Here is an 18,693-nt window from a genome sequence, read left to right as displayed (position 1 = left end):
GACACTGAAAATTACTAGAACTAAATACAAATAAAACTACATTTAAATAAAGATGAATTTTGGACTTTTAAAAGTAGCTTATTAAAACAGAAAAGAATCTTTAAGAAGTAGTTTTCTTACCTTTGGATCATGGACATCATAAGTTCGACAAGATAATCTTCACAAATTAAGGTCATAAATGACTCCAAAAGAATTCTGATAACCAAAATGTAATCCCAAAGCCAAAATGGTACAAATGAGTGCTTACAATTATAATACTTCAGATGTTTTAAAGACATATACAGATATGTAGTGATATTTTACTTGTATTTTATAAATAAAGCTTGCCTGAAGATCAGAGGGCAAAGTTAAGTCACTAGAGATCAGGGAATGGTGTGCACACACTTTTAATCCCATGGACTTTGGAGAAAGAAGCAGACCAAAATCTCTGTGAGTTCAAGGTTACCCTGGACTACCCAAAACTGCTCCAGAAACAGATCCGGGTGGTGGTGGCTCACACCTTTAATCCCAGTGTTTGGGAGTCACACACTTTTTTTTTTTTTTTTTTTTTTTGGTTTTTCGAGACAGGGTTTCCCTGTAGTTTCTAGAGCCTGTCCTGGAACTAGCTCTTGTAGACCAGGCTGGCCTCGAACTCAGAGATCCGCCTGCCTCTGCCTCCCGAGTGCTGGGATTAAAGGCGTGCGCCACCACCGCCCGGCGGAGTCACACACTTTTAATCCCAGCACTTGGAAGGTGGAGGCAGGAGTAATATAGCTGGGCAGAGAGAGAGGAATAAAATAGGGGAAGAGACAGGAACTCAGTGGAGTATGAAGTCTGCGGTTTGGTGGAAACACAGTGTAGTCTAGGCAGTCTGAGGATCACCCCTTCAGTCTGAGCTTCGGTAGAGATAAAAGGTCTCCCTAGTGGCTGGCTGCTCTGCTTCTCTGATCTTCAGCTTTAACCATGAGATCTGTCTGATGGAGGACTCTCTCTCATTGGTTAATAAAGAAACTGCCTTGGCTTTTTGATAGGGCAGGATTTAGATAGGTGGGATAGACAGAACAGAATGCTGGGAAGAAGGGAAGTTAGACAGATGCCATGCCTCTCCTCTCTGAGACAGACGCCATGGAGCCAGTTGCCAGGTCAGACACGCTGAATCTTTCACGGTAAGCCACCACCTTGTGGTGCTACACACATTACTAAATATGGGTTAAAGCAAGATGTGAGAATTAGCTAATAAGAGGCTGAAACTAATGGGCCAGGCAGTGTTTAGATGAATACAGTTTGTGTGTTGTTATTTTGGGGCATAAGCTAGCCAGGTGACGGGAGGCCAGGCAGGATGAAAAGCAGGCCTGCTCGCCTCCTCACTACATCTGTCTCTGGGTTTTTATTACTCATGCTACACACACACACACACACACACACACACACACACACACACATATATATATAGCTATGCATTTATATAAATGTTTGAGTGTTTATGTATATTACGTATGTACATAAATTGATGACCACAGTATGCCTGGTGCTTAAAAAAGCGAAGAAAACACAAATTCCCATCTGTTTGCAAATATTGCTAATCATAATAAATGGCAAGGAAGTGCCTGTGAGTTCTTGTTCACACAAACTCTACATAGTGTAGAGGAGTGCTGTTTCAGATGGGATCCAGCCCAGGAACATTTACTGGGTTGTGATACTTCCCAGGCAAGTGACAAATACGTTAAACATTCATCTTCCACAGGAAAAGTCTATTTTTAATCTTGCCTTCCCCAAGTCCTCATTTAGTGGGTCCTTTGATTGTGTCTCTTCTTTAGCGACCATCTATCCTGGGGAGTTATAGAGGAGAGAGTATAAGGAGGTTACTTGTCCACAGCAAAGGCATAAGAATTCCTACACTGTCCAGCTCAATTATGAGTACTTTGCACATTTTAACTATAAGAATCAAAGATGAAAATTATATTTGTTTGGGTCTTTTTTAAGTTTTTCAAGACAGGGTTCCTTTGGAGTCAGTCCTGGAACTTGCTCTGTAGAACAACCAGGCTGGCCTTGAACTCACAGAGATTCACCTGCCTCTGCCTTCTGAGTGCTGGGATTAAAGGCATATGCCACCAGTGTCTGGCTAAAACTATACTAACATAGCAAAAACATTATATGCCTAAATTTATTTATGAAAGAAACCTACAGTACAAAAAATATAACTCTAAGTCCTTTTTCTCTATCAAACGCTATAACTCAGCACATGACCGTAGCCATTATTATTATTATTAACATTATTATTGGCAGCCCTAATTATAACAATGTGTTCTTTACAAACTTAATAGTCTTTTCCCAAAAGGATGATTTAAACAAACGTTTAAGGAAAGAACTGTAGGGCTGTGATTTGCACGGCATATCAGGGAGAGAAGGGAAAAGCATGGCCATTGCAGTGTGCATGTGGGTGGTGTGGGCTAGGCAGCGACTCGAGGACTGTAGCTAGAGCCATACACATTAATCATAAACACCCAAATAAAAGATACTTTTTTGTAGAAGAACATATGTGAAGTATCACTCGTTCTGAGACCTCTTCCTCTGTGACATCCCATAGTCTTTTTCTACTTATAGATTTTTCCACAGAAAATATTAGCTGAAAGACAGAGAAATATACATGAATTAATCACAAAATGAAAAATGTGGAAAAAGGCAATGACAATTCCTAATCTTCAGAATTTCATGAACTGTATCATGATACATTAACCATTTGGTTTTATTTATTTATTTATTTATTTATTTATTTATTATGTATACAATATTCTGTCTACATGTATGCCTGCAGGCCAGAAGAGGGCACCAGACCTCATTACAGATGGTTGTGAGCCACCATGTGGTTGCTGGGAATTGAACTCAGGACCTTTGGAAGAGCAGGATATGCTCTTAACCGCTGAGCCACCTCTCCAGCCCTACATTAACCATTTGTGATTTCATAAAAGGACTCACATAAAAACTGAGTTTTAAGAAAAAACATAACTCCCTATAATTAACTGGACTGGACATGATAAATTAATTTTAGGCAACTAACATTTATATAAAATATAGAATGTAAGTTTTATTTTTGGTATAAAGAAAGTAAGTGATTTTCTTAACCACAAAAATGAAACATGTTTCCTGGTTAACATTTCTTATTTAAGTTTCACAAAAAATGAAAGCAGTAAAAAATTAGGAGAAAAAAATCAGAATAGTGACCTAAATTTGTGTCAGAAATGTTAAATATAAAACATGGGCTTGGAATAGTTTAAAGGGTCATGAATGTGGCTCTAAGCTTTCTTCCAACAATGTTGGATATGTAGAGAGATCTAATTTGCCACCTAATTCTTATGGTCTATAAGCCGGAAAAAACTGGTCAGAAGGTACATGCCCTTCCTGACAATATCAAAAGAAATTGTTTCACAAAACACAGTATTATATAATGACCAAAATTATTGGCAATAAACAACACATTTTACAAAATTATTTCTTGAAGCATCTTTTGAGACCACTGTTTCTTTCCGATGTTTATTTTCAGTTTGAGACTGAAATTATTTCTCATTGTGTAGGCAAGGCAGTCTGTGAAGAGAGCACAGAGAACACACACAGGAAACCCTCCTAGGGAACCGTGCCATCCACAATGGGCTCAGGCTTTGCACGGCAATCAAGATAATCTCCCACAGACATGCTCACAGGCCAGTCTGGTCCTGAGAACTCCTCATTAAGACTGCTTCCCTGGTGATTCTAGGTTGAGAGTGAAAACTAACCAGCACATGCACAGAGATTCAAAATGTATTCCAAGTTGTCAAAAATGATGTACATCGGTGAAAAAGGCATTTACTTAAAATGGAAGAGTGCAAAAGACTGGAAAACATGCCGGGAGGAATATATCCTTTTTTCCTTAGATGTATCACCCATGTGAACTGTCTGAAGCAGAGGTTACAAAAGTGGAGGTGTCTACAGCGTCTGCAGATTGCTTTTTAAAATTGCCCCCAGCTACCAGTTTTGTTCTTCTGAATGGTATAAGGTTCCTCTTGCTCTCAAGGTGAGATACGCTCATGAAAGTACATATGTAAAGATATGAAAGCTTCCTGAAGACTACTTTAGGTTTGAGTTTAAGAGAAAACAGCTTGGGACTTCTACATTTAGTTTTGGATTGATTACACTACCTGGTTTTCTGATGTAGTAGCAAAACAAAAAAATATGAGAAGCAGGATATGCACCCCATCCAGGAATAAATAAACATATGATTAAAATTTATATATTAGCCTCAGAACTTCAAAAGATGTGACTAGTGTAACTTGATATTACTACAATCACTTCCTCCTAAGTGGAGTCTATAAGAAAACTGCTATTGCACAAGAAAAACAGTTAAACCATTTTAACTTGTTGTATAACATTATGATATCATCTTTTGAAAAACTGTTTTGAGGGCCAGTTAGATGGCTCAGCAGGTAAAGGCATTTGATGTGGAAGCCTGACAGCCTGAATTCAAGCCCTGGGAGCCATGAAAAGACTGAAGGAAGGAACTGAGTCTACAAAGTTGTCATTGTTCTCTGACCTCCACAAGTTCACCATGGTGGGTGCATGACCCCACCACCACCACCATATATACATGTTTAATAAACAAACCTTAAAAAATATTTTAAAATATATAGCTTTGATTGGAAAAATATTTAGATTCATTACACACAATAGATAGAAAACGCCATTTCCACAAATTGCAGCATAAAGAATTATGGAACACTAATACATGCATGCTCAAGATCAATATACATGCATATAATTAAATAACATGTAACTTTTATCTCATTAAGAGTATATGTTACATTGGACTTACTCTGCGCAGGGCATTTTGAAAATCATCTGCTAGTTCTAAAGTTGTAATAATAAATATTCCAAGAACCACAAGTCCTCCAGGGAGCATTCTGGATACCTAAAGATAAAAATACAGTATTAGCTATCATAAGCATGCCAGTCTTTTCTATTTGATACAGTAAACATTAAATCGGCAAATATTTATATCCAGCTATCCATATAGACTCCAGGTAGAGGCCACTGAAAGACTAGAGTGTTACTATATACATAACCCTTCCCAGAGCTTCGTCAACTTTATATCTTAAAGTCACTTTAATAACCTGTTTAGGTGCATCAACATATAGACAGACCTTTTCTCCTAAGACTTGTAAAGTGTATTTTTTTCAATGGTCTTCCAACTATCTACAAAATAAATATTTTATCTTAGACTGCCATTTTAATCTTTCCAGAATCTGGCCTATCTGATATTCAGAGACACAGCTGATCTACTTTCTCTGAAATAGTCAAGCATCGGTCAAAACTACTTCCCATTCACCACACATTGGCTTTTTAACTCCTATGCCTTTCCTAAGGCTGTTTCCTAAGCCTAAACTGACTGCTCTTACACTCTCGAGATCACTGTAAAGTCACCTTGAAGGAGCTGTCTTCCTGGTCCGCCCAGCTTCCCTGAGAACCACACAGTCTTACATCTACCTAATCAGCCTTGTTTGTATCTTCCCTTCACTTGATGGGGCTAGTTTTTAAAACTGCATGTGCTTTTCTCTGCCGGTCAAGTTCCCAGCTACAAGAGTGCTTTTGCTAGCTTTCATAGACTATGGTATAAGCAAATAATCACAAAGTTAAATGTTAGAAAATTAGACATTAAAGCATTATTTCTACTATATCTGTATTATTTCAACTCATGATTCCCTCTGATTCATAAATCCAATTTAATCAGTAATGACAAATGTGACGAAGTTTCCATATTTATCATGGGGATGAGGTTTAAAAATTATACAGTTAACTCTTTCTAGAGGTAAAGATATTAATTTCCTATTATAAATGCATGCATATTCTCTCCATATGTATTTGTATATAAATTATATAGAACACAGAAAACTTCATAGGGAAGATGGGGGTGTGATGGAGGAGAGTTATCTGTCTATGTTTTTTTTATTGGTTAATTAATAAAGAAAACTGTCTTGGCCCTTTAAGAACAGAAAATTAGGTAGGTGGAGTAGACAGAACAAAATTGTGGGAACAAGGAAGTAGAGTTAGGGAGAGACGCTTCAGGCAGTCGCGTGGTGAGTCTCCATGCTGCTCCTCTCCGAGATGGACGCAGGTTAAGATCTCTCCTGGTAAGCCACAACTCGTGGTGCTACCCAGATTACTAAATATGGGTTAAAGGAAGATGTAAAAATTAACTAATAAGAGGCTAAAACTATGGGCCAGGCAGTGTTTTAAAAGAATACAGTTTCCGTGTAATTATTTCGGGTGTAAAGCTAGCCAGCGGCGGGTGGCGGGACGCAGCCCCGCCGCTTCACACTACAGATTGGCGCTCCAACGTGGTGACTAAATCCACTTAAAAACCTTGCCCGCTTGGGATCAGAAAGAAAGTACTCTGAGACCATGCCAATGGCTCACTGCTCCCTTCCTGCACCTGGGCAGATGACAAAATCAGGCTTAGGCGAGCGGGACAGCATTTGCGGATTCCTGCCGCCATAGAGAGAGAGGTGTTTTCAGACTGCTCTGCGCGTCAGATTCGGCTGTGACTTGGATTAAAAGAGTTTCTGTGCTGCACGCTCAGTATCAAAATTAAACTGCTGAGTGCGGCTCCAATGTCGACTGCTGTGTGCCTGGAACTGTGTGCGGCCCAGGGACACCAAATGACTGAGGCAGGAGCGGCTTTGGCTCTGCTCCGCCATGCTAAATTGTGCTGACCTCAGGCAGGAACTATCGTAATTACCATGATAACAGCGCAGTTAAGGTTTAGACTTGGCTATAAACAGACAGTACCGTATTATTTTAAAAAGTGGTTAACCTTTTAAAAAATGCTCCTAGATATTAAAAAATTACAGATTCACAACAGGACAGATTCAGACATAAAAGACTTTTAAATGAGTCACAGTGTTGGATAAATGTATGTAGGCTTGAGAGAAAAAAAAAAATATAAAAAATAAAGTTAATGCTTAAAAAAAGGGGTAAAGTCTTTAAAGAGACAAAATAAAGTAAAATGATAGAGTAAAAATAAGCCACATAAAAATAAAAAATTCACAGAGAGTCTGGATTATGTATTTTATTGTGTTTTCTTTGATTTTTTTGACTGTAAAGGAGCTAAATACAGAGAGACATTTCATTATATGGGCTGCCAGGCTAGACCAAAATAGACATCTTAACGGTATGACTTCAGGATTTAGATCTAAAAACATGATGCTTTAAAAAAGAGTTTCTTCTTTTGTTTTCACAGAGGACGAGACTCTGTGGATTGCTTCTATCCCAATATGATATGATAGACCACGCCCTCCTAAAAGGTTGCTGTAAACATCTTCAAAAAATTACTTCACTCAACTGCCAACTAAAAAAAACCTAACACACAGGTTATACCATAAAAGACCTAAATAACAACGCCCCCACTCAACAAAAAACAGTTTAAAAAAAAATAACTGCGCCCACATTCCCAAATATTGTTTATAAATGTTCTTTTACATTTGAAGGGGGATATGATATAGATATGAATAATTTGCATTGGTATGGATTTTTGAGGTCAGTTTTGTTATATGTATATGTATTTCTGATACTGATTGGGCTATTGTGATTGTAGTTCATTTTAAAGAATGTGGTGTATAATTAGAAAATATAGGTTGTTAATGGATAATCATTGATAATAGTTAAGCTTGTAGTCATGTTATTAGATTTTCTAGATATGTAGAGATATATTTCAGTTAGATAGATATTCTTCATATCTTTCAAAGACTGCAAAATATGGCATTTAATGTTTTAATAACTTAGGGTTTTTCATGACAATGAGACACGTCTGCTCCCGGCAGCACCAATCTACTTCGAGAGGAAGATGGGCATCGAAGAGGCTACTTATGGAGTTTGTTAGCCATTTGGGCAAGAAAATGCTCTTGCCTGGACTGTTACATAAACTGGACACAAGGAACCCACAAAAAGAGGACTGCTAAACTTGCCTAAAGGTGAGATGGTCTTTCGGGGTTCCTGATTCATGAAAGAGTCTGCGAGACGTTCTGCAGGACACAGCAGAAAGTGACTGAACTGTCTTTGAAATTTCCTGCTTCATAAAAAAGTCTGCTGGACACTATGGGCCTAAAGGCTGAAGATGGATGCCCCAACGGTACAGAGGAACTTTGGGTGACTGTCCAGGCAGCGAGTTGTCTCTGTCATTTCTAGAGTTTTATAAGTTACTTATTTCTTATTTACTTAGGTAGCATTATATCCTTCTGGAGTCTTTGATGGAGTTAAAAAATAAATAGATAGTTATAGCTTTCCTTAGTTATGATAAAAGATAAAATAGATTTAAATATTGTAACTGTAATACTTGCTTGATAACTGTTTTGTTATATGTAATTTTGCTATGTTAAAGTTAAAGCCTTTTTTGTTTAAACAGAAAAAGGGGAAATGATGGAGGAGAGTTATCTGTCTATGTTTCTTTCATTGGTTAATTAATAAAGAAAACTGCCTTGGCCCTTTAAGAACAGAAAATTAGGTAGGTGGAGTAGACAGAACAAAATTGTGGGAACAAGGAAGTAGAGTTAGGGAGAGACGCTTCAGGCAGTCGCGTGGTGAGTCTCCATGCTGCTCCTCTCCGAGATGGACGCAGGTTAAGATCTCTCCTGGTAAGCCACAACTCGTGGTGCTACCCAGATTACTAAATATGGGTTAAAGGAAGATGTAAAAATTAACTAATAAGAGGCTAAAACTATGGGCCAGGCAGTGTTTTAAAAGAATACAGTTTCCGTGTAATTATTTCGGGTGTAAAGCTAGCCAGCGGCGGGTGGCGGGACGCAGCCCCGCCGCTTCACACTACAGGGGTGGCTCAGTGGTTAAAGCACTTGCTGCACAAGCAAAAGGATCAGTGTTCAAATCCCAAGAACCCATGTAAATGCTGGGTAGGCACGGCAGCTAGCCTGCAATTCCATCCTGAGAGTGAAGACAAGGGATTTCCTAGAGCAAGCTGGCCAGCAAGAGAAGCTGTATCAGTGGCTCCAAGCTTGACTGAGACCGCGACTCAAAGAGTCACATGGCAGAGTGATTGAGAAAGGTCACTGATACAAGCCTCAAGCCCCCACTATCATACACATGTGCACACACATACACAGCATGCATGCACACTACAAACACATGAAAGAAAAATTATAAAAAAATCAAAACCAAATATAGAATTGCAAGTTATTTATATATAGAATTAAAGTAACACATATAATAGAATTATAATAGAATTAAAGTAATACCTTCTTTAAAAATCTTACTTCTTGGAATTGTTTATACTACTCTTCCATCACAAATATAAACACATTTATTTATCTTAGAGGTTTATAAGTTGAAAAAGAAATATAATAATTCAACTTTTATCTTTAATCATCTTTACTAATTTTTATTCTATACCACAACCCATTCAAGAAATATTTTAAGTGAATTAGCATATTTATTGCTTTTTCAACAACCCTAAAGCTATTTCTTTCTCTCATAACAGTAAAATTGTCCTCACAAATGCTCAAGGTCAAAATCTCAGCCATCTTTGGCATCTTCTCTTCTAAACCTCTTTACTCTGAATCCACTTGGTCACTTAATGGTCATGAGTCTAGCTCTTTCTCTGAAGTTGTTAATGAAGGTTAAGCTAATTTATCCATGCATTTTTTGTCTAGTATTTTACAACTCATATTATTAACCATGGAAATGCTGCAAACTCTCAGATTTCAGCCATAAACACAAGAAACAACTGGTACCCTCGCAAAGCTCAGAATCTAGTTTGGGCTCAGACCTTCACTGGTTTGGACTACTGTTTGCTGTAGTTTCTCTTCTGTCTCCAGGTTCTACACTCCAATAATACTGTGGCAATACTAATGTTATCTTATAAATTACTGGCAAATAAGTCACTTTACCTCTTTTAAAATACGGGGGTATAAAGGTTTACCACTGGATTTTTCAATATAATACTTTTATTAGTACTATGAGATTTTACACAATGTACTTTGATCATATTTATCACCACTCTTCCAAGATCCAGCCCACACCTTTTCCTTTCAACTTCATGTCTTTTCTTTTCTTTTTTAAAATAACCCCATGAGTCCAATTTGAGCTGCTCATATACTCACAGATGTGGGGCCATCCAGTGGAGCCTGATGGATCTACTCGTGGCCACACATACATTTTTAAGGCCACATCCTTTAAAAAGGACCATGACTCTCCCTATTCATACCACTGGACTTTTGTTTACCAAATGTACTTCTTTAAATTGTATTCCAAAGCCACCATAAACAAGCCTTGTATTTAATTACATTGTCTTACATGCACTGTGTTTCAGTTATACTCAATTGCCCAACTGCTTGCTATTTTCCTAGTATTGTGTCTCTCACCCACACTCACACTGTTCTGCCTTATTGAATGAGTTCTTTGACTTGTTCAATTAACAGAGGTCTAAGAGTCATCATGTTTAGAGCCTTCTGTAAAATTGTTTTGAATGCAACTATTGGCATGCATTTAAGAAAGAATACTGTAAAATTCCAGTCTAGCAACCCAGGAAGCATTTGTTTCTTTTGTTAATCAATTGAATACAAACACCTATGTGGCGAGACAATTTTACCTGGCTGGCATGTTCTGTGGCCCATTCTTCATCCAAGGTATCCAACTTAGCTTTGGGATGCTTGAGGTTCTCATTTTGTTCCTCTTTGGGTGGTGTTCTAGTGGCAAGAATCACATAATCCTTTTGTGAAGAACACTTTAAAAACAAATTGTAAAAGCTTATTATAGTTATATCTGATTGAAGAACTAGAGGTCTACTGCAAAAATTTAACAGTATTTCAGCAATTTAAACTGGTAATAGTCATATTATTATGGAAGCTATACTAGTGAAATATAGCTCTCATATGCTGTTAATCTTTAAGGTATGTAATAGCAACTTATTATTTACTTGAAGATCCTCAATATAAGTAACAGGGTGGTCTTTAAAGATGATTCCGGAACTGTGGATGTAGCTCAGTTGGTACAGTGATTGTCTGGCATGCAAGAGGCCTAGTATCAATCACCAGTGCCACATAAGATAGGCATGATGGCATACACACATAATGAAGCGCACTCAGGAAGTGGGGGAGAAGCACAAGTTCAAGGGCGTCTCTGTTGCTGCTGCACATGCAGATGAACTGACATGACTAAAATGTAAGGTGCTCAGTCACTACTCCAATTATTTTATCCATTGTCTCTGTATCAATGGATTGGATGCTTAACAAATATAAAACTTCATAGTTCAAAGTAAATAAATAAATTTACACAGATGTATCAAGAGAACAACAGAGGGGATTTGAAACAAAATTCAAAGGGTTTCAAACTCCAGGTTCTTCATTTTTAACAGCATTTAAATGGTAACCAAAGGAGAAAAATCTAAAAATAAATTTAAGGACTAGAAGAGATCTCAGCTTCACTGCAGCATGGTTCCTAAGTTAGCTAATAAGGCTCATAATGTAGTTAAAGTGGCATATTATCTCCAAATGTGACCTAAAACTCCCTAGAGATCATTAGCATCACCTTGATATAAGTATGGCTTGGTTATCTCTCTTAGGGCTAGAGAGATGGCTCAGCGGTCAGAATGAGTATTCTCTTGCAGAAGACCAGACTGAGTTCCCAGCAACCACATCTGGTTATTCGCAACAGCCTATAACTCCAGGTTGAGGGACTCCAACCTCTGGGTCCCTTGGGCATCTGCACTCACGTAAGCATGTGTGAATATGCACACATACACTGAAGAAAATCATAAAATAAAATGTAAAAATATCTATATCTTTCTTTTTAAGTATGCCATGCCCCACCCCTTCTCTCATTTTGTTTTCGAATTGGGTTTTACATAGCCCAGGCTGGCCTCAAACTCACTATGTAGCCAAGACTTATCCTTCTGCCTCCGCCTTCCAAGCCTGACACAGAGGCGTTGCTTCTTTCATAAGATGTTGAACTTTGAAAAGAAAGAGAAACTGAGATTTAGAGTAGGAAAAAGGCAAGCTTGAGAAGAGAACAAAAGTGAGCTCTGGAATCAGAGGAAGAGAAAGAATGCCACAAATGAAGAAATAACGGCAGTATGGAGCTGGATATAGTGGTTCACGTGTGTAGTGAAAATGGTAAGTTCAAGGTTAGTTTGGGTTCCATAGAAAAATGCCCTGTTTAAGAGGAGCTGAGCGAGTCAGGAGATTTGACCTGGGACCCTATGTCATTTGAGTCATCGCTCACCTGCCCCTCTTATACTTGGTAGCCTGGTTCCTTCACCTGTAGGAACCACGTACAAACACCTCTCTGCTAGTAGCCTCACCCCAAGGCTCTACCTGCACTGGGCCACACACTACTTCCATTACCAAGGAACAGTACAGACTTCCCTGTCCTTGGTAATAATCACATTAGACAGTTTCTATCCAGGTGTATTCCCAACATATCTGGTAAGAGGAAATGTCTGACCAGCCTAAAATGATTTTAGGTGTATATGCAGTTAAACAAACTGTGTGTCAAGTAAACTCTTAGGGAAAAAAAAAACGTATGCCTATGAATAAATTTAAATTGAATTAAATCAGGTTTTAATTATGGTGATGGGCATGTATATTAGGGAAAATTAAGTATCTGTTATTATTATTATGTAACCTAGCAATTAAAATAGACAACCACTCAAACTATATCCTTAGAAGCCAGCATCTCCTTCTTTTGCACCCCACAAAACTAAGCCACAAATAGTATTCCGGACACTGAAGTACTCTCACTCTTGTGGCCTGCAGTGAATCTGGACTTCCACTTTGTTCTTTATGAAGTTACCTTGCCACATTTGCAAATTGGTGAGTCTTTATTTTCAATTATTTGGATAAGAGGCCAAGAACCTGGAAAGAACCAATCCTGACTTTGACCGTGCTGACAACCACCAGGAACACTGGGGCTGAAACTCAGGGCCTTATTTATGTATGTTGGGCAAGTACCAACTGAGCTATGTATCCAGTCCAAAACACAAAGAAAGCAAAATGTGAATAATCTGGTCAGTTAAGAGTTAAATGTTGACATTTGGACATGATACGTTACTTTCACAGTTCCAAGGGGAATATGCTCATACTTATTCAAACATCAGCCAGCTTTCCTTCTTTGAAATGTCAACTCAAAGATCCATTCTGGGCTACCTTCTTCAGATTTATGTTCCTTCCATATACAATCTTGAATTTACTATTAAATGGCATACTTAATTTTAATTAATGAGTAATTTATTTTCATCAATATGCAGAGTAACAGACACATACATACCTGTCCTATCAAAAGACCAGAGACAAAAGATTTTCCCTGGAGACTGATGCTTGAAATATATTGGCCAACACTCTCTTCTACAATGTAGGTTCTTCCCATTATTGGCAGCCAATTCAGTAGCCTATATTACAAGAAATAAAGTTTGCATTTTTTGAAAAAAAAAATTTTTGATGTTTTAGCATGGGCAGATGGGTAATACAGCAAAAAAAAAAAAAAAAAAAAAGTGGTACAATCCTGGCAATTGTCCTATGTCTTGTAGTGCTTATTTACTAAATAGGGCATTTTTTTTGTACAATTGAAATGAAGCTTTGGAATTCTGAGTACAGTGCTGTAAGAAACAACTCCCCGGGGGCTGAAGAGATGGCTCAGTGCTTGCTGCTTTTCCACAGGGCACAGGTTCAGCTCCTAACACCCAAGTCCAGTTGAGCACAAATTCCTGTAGCTCCAGCTCCAGGAAATCTAAGTCCTTCCTCTGGAGTCTGCACATATGTAGCATACCCACACAAAGATACGCATACCAAATAAAAATCATAATAATATTTTTTTTTTTAAAAAGAAGGAGGATAGACTCTAGAGGCTTTCTGTGCTTCTTTTAAGGCAGGGTTCACTATTTCGATCCGATTGACTTGGAACTCACTTTATAGCCTTGGCTGGCCTCCTCAACTCCTGCTTCAGATCTGCCTCGGCCTCTGGAGGCTGGAATTTCTAAAATATGAAAGATGAATTTCTGATTACTTCATTAAGAGGTAGAGAGATTCAAATTTATTTTCTCAATATATATTGTAAAATTACTCTCTAGAAATTGTGATCGGCGGGAAAGCACAAAGGTGAATAATGACTTCTGGCATGAGGCTCACTGAATAGCCACTTAAGTAGAAAGTAAAGCAGCAACGACAACTATCTATACAGCTTCCATTATTCTAGTACTTTACCGGCACTGACACTTAATACATAACCCCGCGAGGCCAAGTATTATGGTAGTCGTCTCCGTTTTATACATAAAGAAATCAAAAGAAGAAAATGTTAAATAACTCCTCCAAATGACAAAACTGGCGCGTGGGAAAGGCGGGGTGCAGGCTCTGACACTCTGTTTTGCTCACACCGACAATGCATACTGTCCTTCAATCAAATCACTGCAAAGGAGAGCTCCTGCTCGCTCCATCAGTTTGTGAGTGAAAACTAAGTTAATATCCGTACTAACTTAGTCCCTCTCACCCCCATCATTGAAACAGGGCCTGACTACCTAGGCGGCATGGGAATTAACACTCTCCTGCTTCTTACTCCAGGCTGCTGAGATCACAGACATGTGCTAGGCCCTATTTCAATCAAGAGTCAATAAATTCTTCCAGAAATGTAACCAGGTATGAAACAAAGCATATTTTCAAAGAGTACTACACGACCTGGTAACAAACACGGTTCTGTTATTGTGGCAAGAAGATAGTGTGGCAATTGCTTTAAAACATTTTCGTATAAAAATACCAACATCACACAATTTTTTTCTGCAATGTCATCTTAATACATAAACTACATTCAAACTCTTCCTGATTTCTTTTTGTCTAAAATATTAGATGGACTACTACTTAAATTCGCATTGATCAGTGCCTGCAACCCCCCAAAGCAGATTTGTACGAGGCTTGACAGGAGCTAAACTCCGCAGAACTGGCCGTCGGTGTGCACCAGAGTGGCTGTCCATATGTTTCCTACACTACGGCTATATACATATATAGCCTTTCCTTTCGCCCCTTGAAGAGGAAGTTGTTGGTGCCCCAGTGCACACACATTCGTAGGCCGACTCACTTGTTCTCAGAATGTGCACACGTGGCCAACAAATCCCTCGAACCTTCTGTCAGCAAGAGAATTCGGGTGAGAGTACAAGTAGCTGCCTTCAAGGGTCAGATGCCACCAGGTCCCGCTTCTACGGCCAATGAAGTCATCAGAGAGCGACTGCAGACGCTCCACTTCCCTTTCCAAACTAGGGCACCGGCGGGCGCAGCTTGATGACGCAGACCGCTCGCACCCATATCCGCGCTCTTCTACCCCAAAGCGAGCGTGGCTTGCACCCCGCCCCCTCTGGGGCACCCCAGAGAGCGTGGCGGTAGCCCGGAGCCTGTGGATCTGCCCTGCCGTAACCCTCTAGTGCCCCGGTTTCTAGAAGCGGCCACCGAGGAGTACCCATGGCATCCCGGGGTTTTGACGGTAAGGTCGCCTTGCACCTCAGGGAAGGACGAGGGTGGCTGAGCACGTCTGTAGCGCCACCGCGCGGACACTCGCCACAGCCGAACGAGGAGAGCCGGGGGCGGGGAGAAAGAAGGAAGCGGAACGGGAAGCGCGGGACTGAGCTCGCCGAAGCGAGGGAGAGAAACAAATACTACGTTTCCCTTGGAGCCTTTGGGTCTGGAAGCAGGTGAAAGCAAAAGCCGGGTCGGAGGCCCGCTGTGAACTCGCCTTCCCAGCGTGCCTAGCTTCCGGTGGCTGCGTGCGCACCGAGGGCGCGGCGGCGCGGCCCGTGCTGCGTCTAACGCCGGACTCTATTTCCCAGGGTCCCGTCGCGGGAGTCTCAGGCGGGCAGGCGCTAGGGAGGCGGCGAGCGAGGCTGGAGACGGCGGTGCTCAGGCTCCGGGCTTCCGCGCTTCGCCTTGCTCCTTCGTTTCTCCTTCGGCCCCTGCTGCCGACATGGCGGCGGTGCTGCAGCAAGTGCTGGAGCGCTCGGAGCTGAACAAGCTGCCTAAGTCGACCCAGAACAAACTTGAGAAGTTCCTGGCTGATCAGCAGTCCGAGATCGACGGCCTGAAGGGGCGGCATGAGAGATTTAAGGTGGAGAGCGGTAAGTGCTCAGCTCTTAGAGCTCTGGTGGCGGAGCTGTTGCTCGACCTTCCTCTTTACCCGCTTGCACTCTGCGAGGTGTGCAGGGTAGCGTAGCATCACGCGGGCTCCATATGCAATGTAGGCCTCCTCTTTTCTCCTCGCTCTAATTAAAAAGAAAAAAGAACGCAAAGGAGCGATCTCTCCTCCCAGATCTAAATCCACCTTCTCGTCTTATGTAGGAACTCTTAACTTGGGCTCAAAGACAGACTGTGGAGAATTTTGGACAATTTACACAATATCTCTAGGTCTATGCAACCCTAATCTGATTTTGTTTTGTTCTTAAAATGACAGTAGTTCCTATTTTCTACCCACCTGGATTTATAGACCATTGCCAACTTTACCTCTTCAATGCCTTGTTCTTAGTGTATGTATCACCCTGTGGTCCCATAAAGAAGTAGATAGTCACAAAAATGAATTTGGATGCAAAAGACATCCTTAGAAAAAGCAGTGAAATCGCACTAAATGAGTTGGATATATTGTGTTTACCTCGGAAAGATTGAGATTGATAGAAAATATATACAGATCTATTTACACATCCTTGTAGTCGCTTTCATATAAGAAAGTTGTGGATTGTAGTTTGAAGATCCTTGATTTAAAGGTAATAGTAATTACCGATAATAAAAAGGATTTTTCTTGTCACGTGTTTTGGTTTAGGAAATTGGTGCTGTATTTTGGTAGAAATTTTCATCTGAATTAATTTTCACATAAATAAAGTGTAGTTATCAAGCAAAGTTGCTAATTTTACAGTTAATTGGCGAATATAAATGATTTACATAATACACTGTATTGTTTATTAATTTACACAGTAAATATATAGTGATTTATATGTTCCAATACGAGGACGAAGTAAACACAATTTCTTTTTGTGGGAAATCTGCAGGTTTATTTTTACTGAAATTTTAGCAAGTGGTATTTTAATTATGTTGCATGAAACCTTTTAAAACTTCAGTTTTTAATTAAATAAAATTTCAACTTAATAAATACTTATTTTTAAATGTTTAGCAATCTCTGGAGGTCTGGAGAAACTATCAGGATACAACATTGTTGCTTGCTTCAAAGAAATTAATTTATGAATCTCCTTGTAGGCATTATTGTCTTTTGTTATATGCCAGTTGAAATTGTTGGGAAAGTCCTTTTCAGTGCTAAATTTACTTATTGAGATTAGATTTTTCCCATGTTGTATCTTAAGTTTTGCAGCCAGTATTCTAAGAAACAAATAGTGGTATTAAAACTACTGCTTTGGGCGGCATTGTGTGCTTGACCTTACTCTTAGTGTTTGGACTTGTCTTTTGTAGAACAACAATACTTTGAGATAGAGAAGAGGTTGTCCCATAGTCAGGAGAGGCTTGTGAATGAAACCCGTGAGTGTCAGAACTTGCGACTGGAGCTTGAGAAGTTAAGTAAGTATTAAATTATATCTTTATAACTGTTCTTGGGTGTTCAGTTATTATAGCATCACATAGGCAGGGGGCCTGCCCCACCTGGAAACAGGTTTTGCAGGCAGCAAAGCCCAAAACAGGGTCACAAACAAGGTAAAGACACACCCAGCTCCCCCAACTTCCAAAGGCAGACTGGCCACATCTCATACATAAGTCCTGTATTAATTTCCTCATTCTAAATGTCCTTGGAGCCTTCCAAACATCTGCCTCCAGCCAGACCGCAGACACAAGTGTTTTTAATCTAATTTGATGATGACAAGAGACCTTGGGCTCGCACCTCTCCCAGTACTCCCTCACAAATAATCTTATGAAGACCTTCTGCTGTCTCTGAGAGAACTGCAGCTTTGCTTCATACCAGAGGAGTACTGAAGGCTTTCAGCTCTGTGCCTTTCTCAGCTCCCTCTCCCTCTCTCCTTAAAACTAAAATGCTGTTCTTCGTGGGCGTTGGCTTATAGTATGAGAAGATGCTCTGTAGGCATTGCAGTTTGTATACATAGACCTGACAAAGACATAGGTTGTCCCAGCCAGGAGCACTGATTTCTAATTCTGACTTTGATATTAAAAGTGGTTTCACCACACACACTACCATGCAGTCTTTTTTAAAAGGATGAAAATTACCACGTATGTCTATTTTCATAGTTTTGCATTAGAGATACTTTTGATAGTGTGTGAAGTAGCTAAAATGTATACCTAAAGGTTAAAATAGTGATTTGGTTTCCTGTTGAAAATTCAAATCTTGATTTCATTATACTGTTACAACATTTATAACTACTACTTCCATCGTATTTCTTCTGTAATGCTGAGTTATTGAGAGTGACCTTAGTTACAGGTTATAGAGGATGCTACATTGTGTACTGTTAGAACATTCCTAACTACAAGTCCCATCATATTTCTCCTGTAATGCCTAGTTATTGAGAGTGATCTCAGAGACTATACAGGATGCTGCAGTGTGTACTCTGCTTATGACAGAAGAAAACTTGAGGGAAAGCCTTATAAAGGCCTTTAAATATAGTTTGATTTGATTTGACTTCATAGACAAAGAACACAAGAATCTTATAATCAAGTGTTTAAATAGATTTCTTGTTTTCTCTGGCAGTTTGATTTCTTCAGC

The 18,693-nt window shown here is 39.5% G+C and overlaps 2 protein-coding genes across 3 annotated transcripts in view; one reads left to right on the top strand and one right to left on the bottom strand.

Annotated features, from left to right (window-relative positions):
- The window catches only part of Odr4 (odr-4 GPCR localization factor homolog), a 38,284-nt gene extending 23,052 nt beyond the window's left edge, over positions 1 to 15,232 (bottom strand). The window contains exons 1-7 of one of the 2 annotated variants that reach the window (XM_038349121.1): positions 15,076 to 15,232; positions 13,916 to 13,983; positions 13,279 to 13,399; positions 10,604 to 10,738; positions 4,823 to 4,918; positions 2,499 to 2,605; positions 121 to 157 (exon numbers count right to left, since the gene is read on the bottom strand). In XM_038349121.1, the coding sequence (XP_038205049.1) occupies positions 121 to 157; positions 2,499 to 2,605; positions 4,823 to 4,918; positions 10,604 to 10,738; positions 13,279 to 13,377 (474 nt within the window). In that variant the 5' untranslated portion in view covers positions 13,378 to 13,399; positions 13,916 to 13,983; positions 15,076 to 15,232. Of the gene's footprint in view, positions 1 to 120; positions 158 to 2,498; positions 2,606 to 4,822; positions 4,919 to 10,603; positions 10,739 to 13,278; positions 13,400 to 13,915; positions 13,984 to 15,075 lie in introns of those variants that run through there. The other variant, XM_038349122.1, reaches the window with a different exon arrangement.
- A 60-nt stretch (positions 15,233 to 15,292) lies between these two features.
- Tpr (translocated promoter region, nuclear basket protein) overlaps positions 15,293 to 18,693 on the top strand; it is a 58,851-nt gene continuing 55,450 nt past the window's right edge. The window contains exons 1-3 of the mRNA XM_038349116.1: positions 15,293 to 15,474; positions 15,818 to 16,102; positions 17,439 to 17,543. Coding sequence (XP_038205044.1) covers positions 15,453 to 15,474; positions 15,818 to 16,102; positions 17,439 to 17,543 — 412 coding nt within the window. The 5' untranslated portion in view covers positions 15,293 to 15,452. The remainder of the gene's footprint in view (positions 15,475 to 15,817; positions 16,103 to 17,438; positions 17,544 to 18,693) is intronic.

The sequence above is a fragment of the Arvicola amphibius genome, chromosome 12 (assembly GCF_903992535.2).
Source record: "Arvicola amphibius chromosome 12, mArvAmp1.2, whole genome shotgun sequence".
NCBI lineage: Eukaryota > Metazoa > Chordata > Mammalia > Rodentia > Cricetidae > Arvicola > Arvicola amphibius.
The sequence above is the reverse complement of the archived record's forward strand: the minus strand, read 5'-3'. Positions and strand labels throughout refer to the sequence as shown.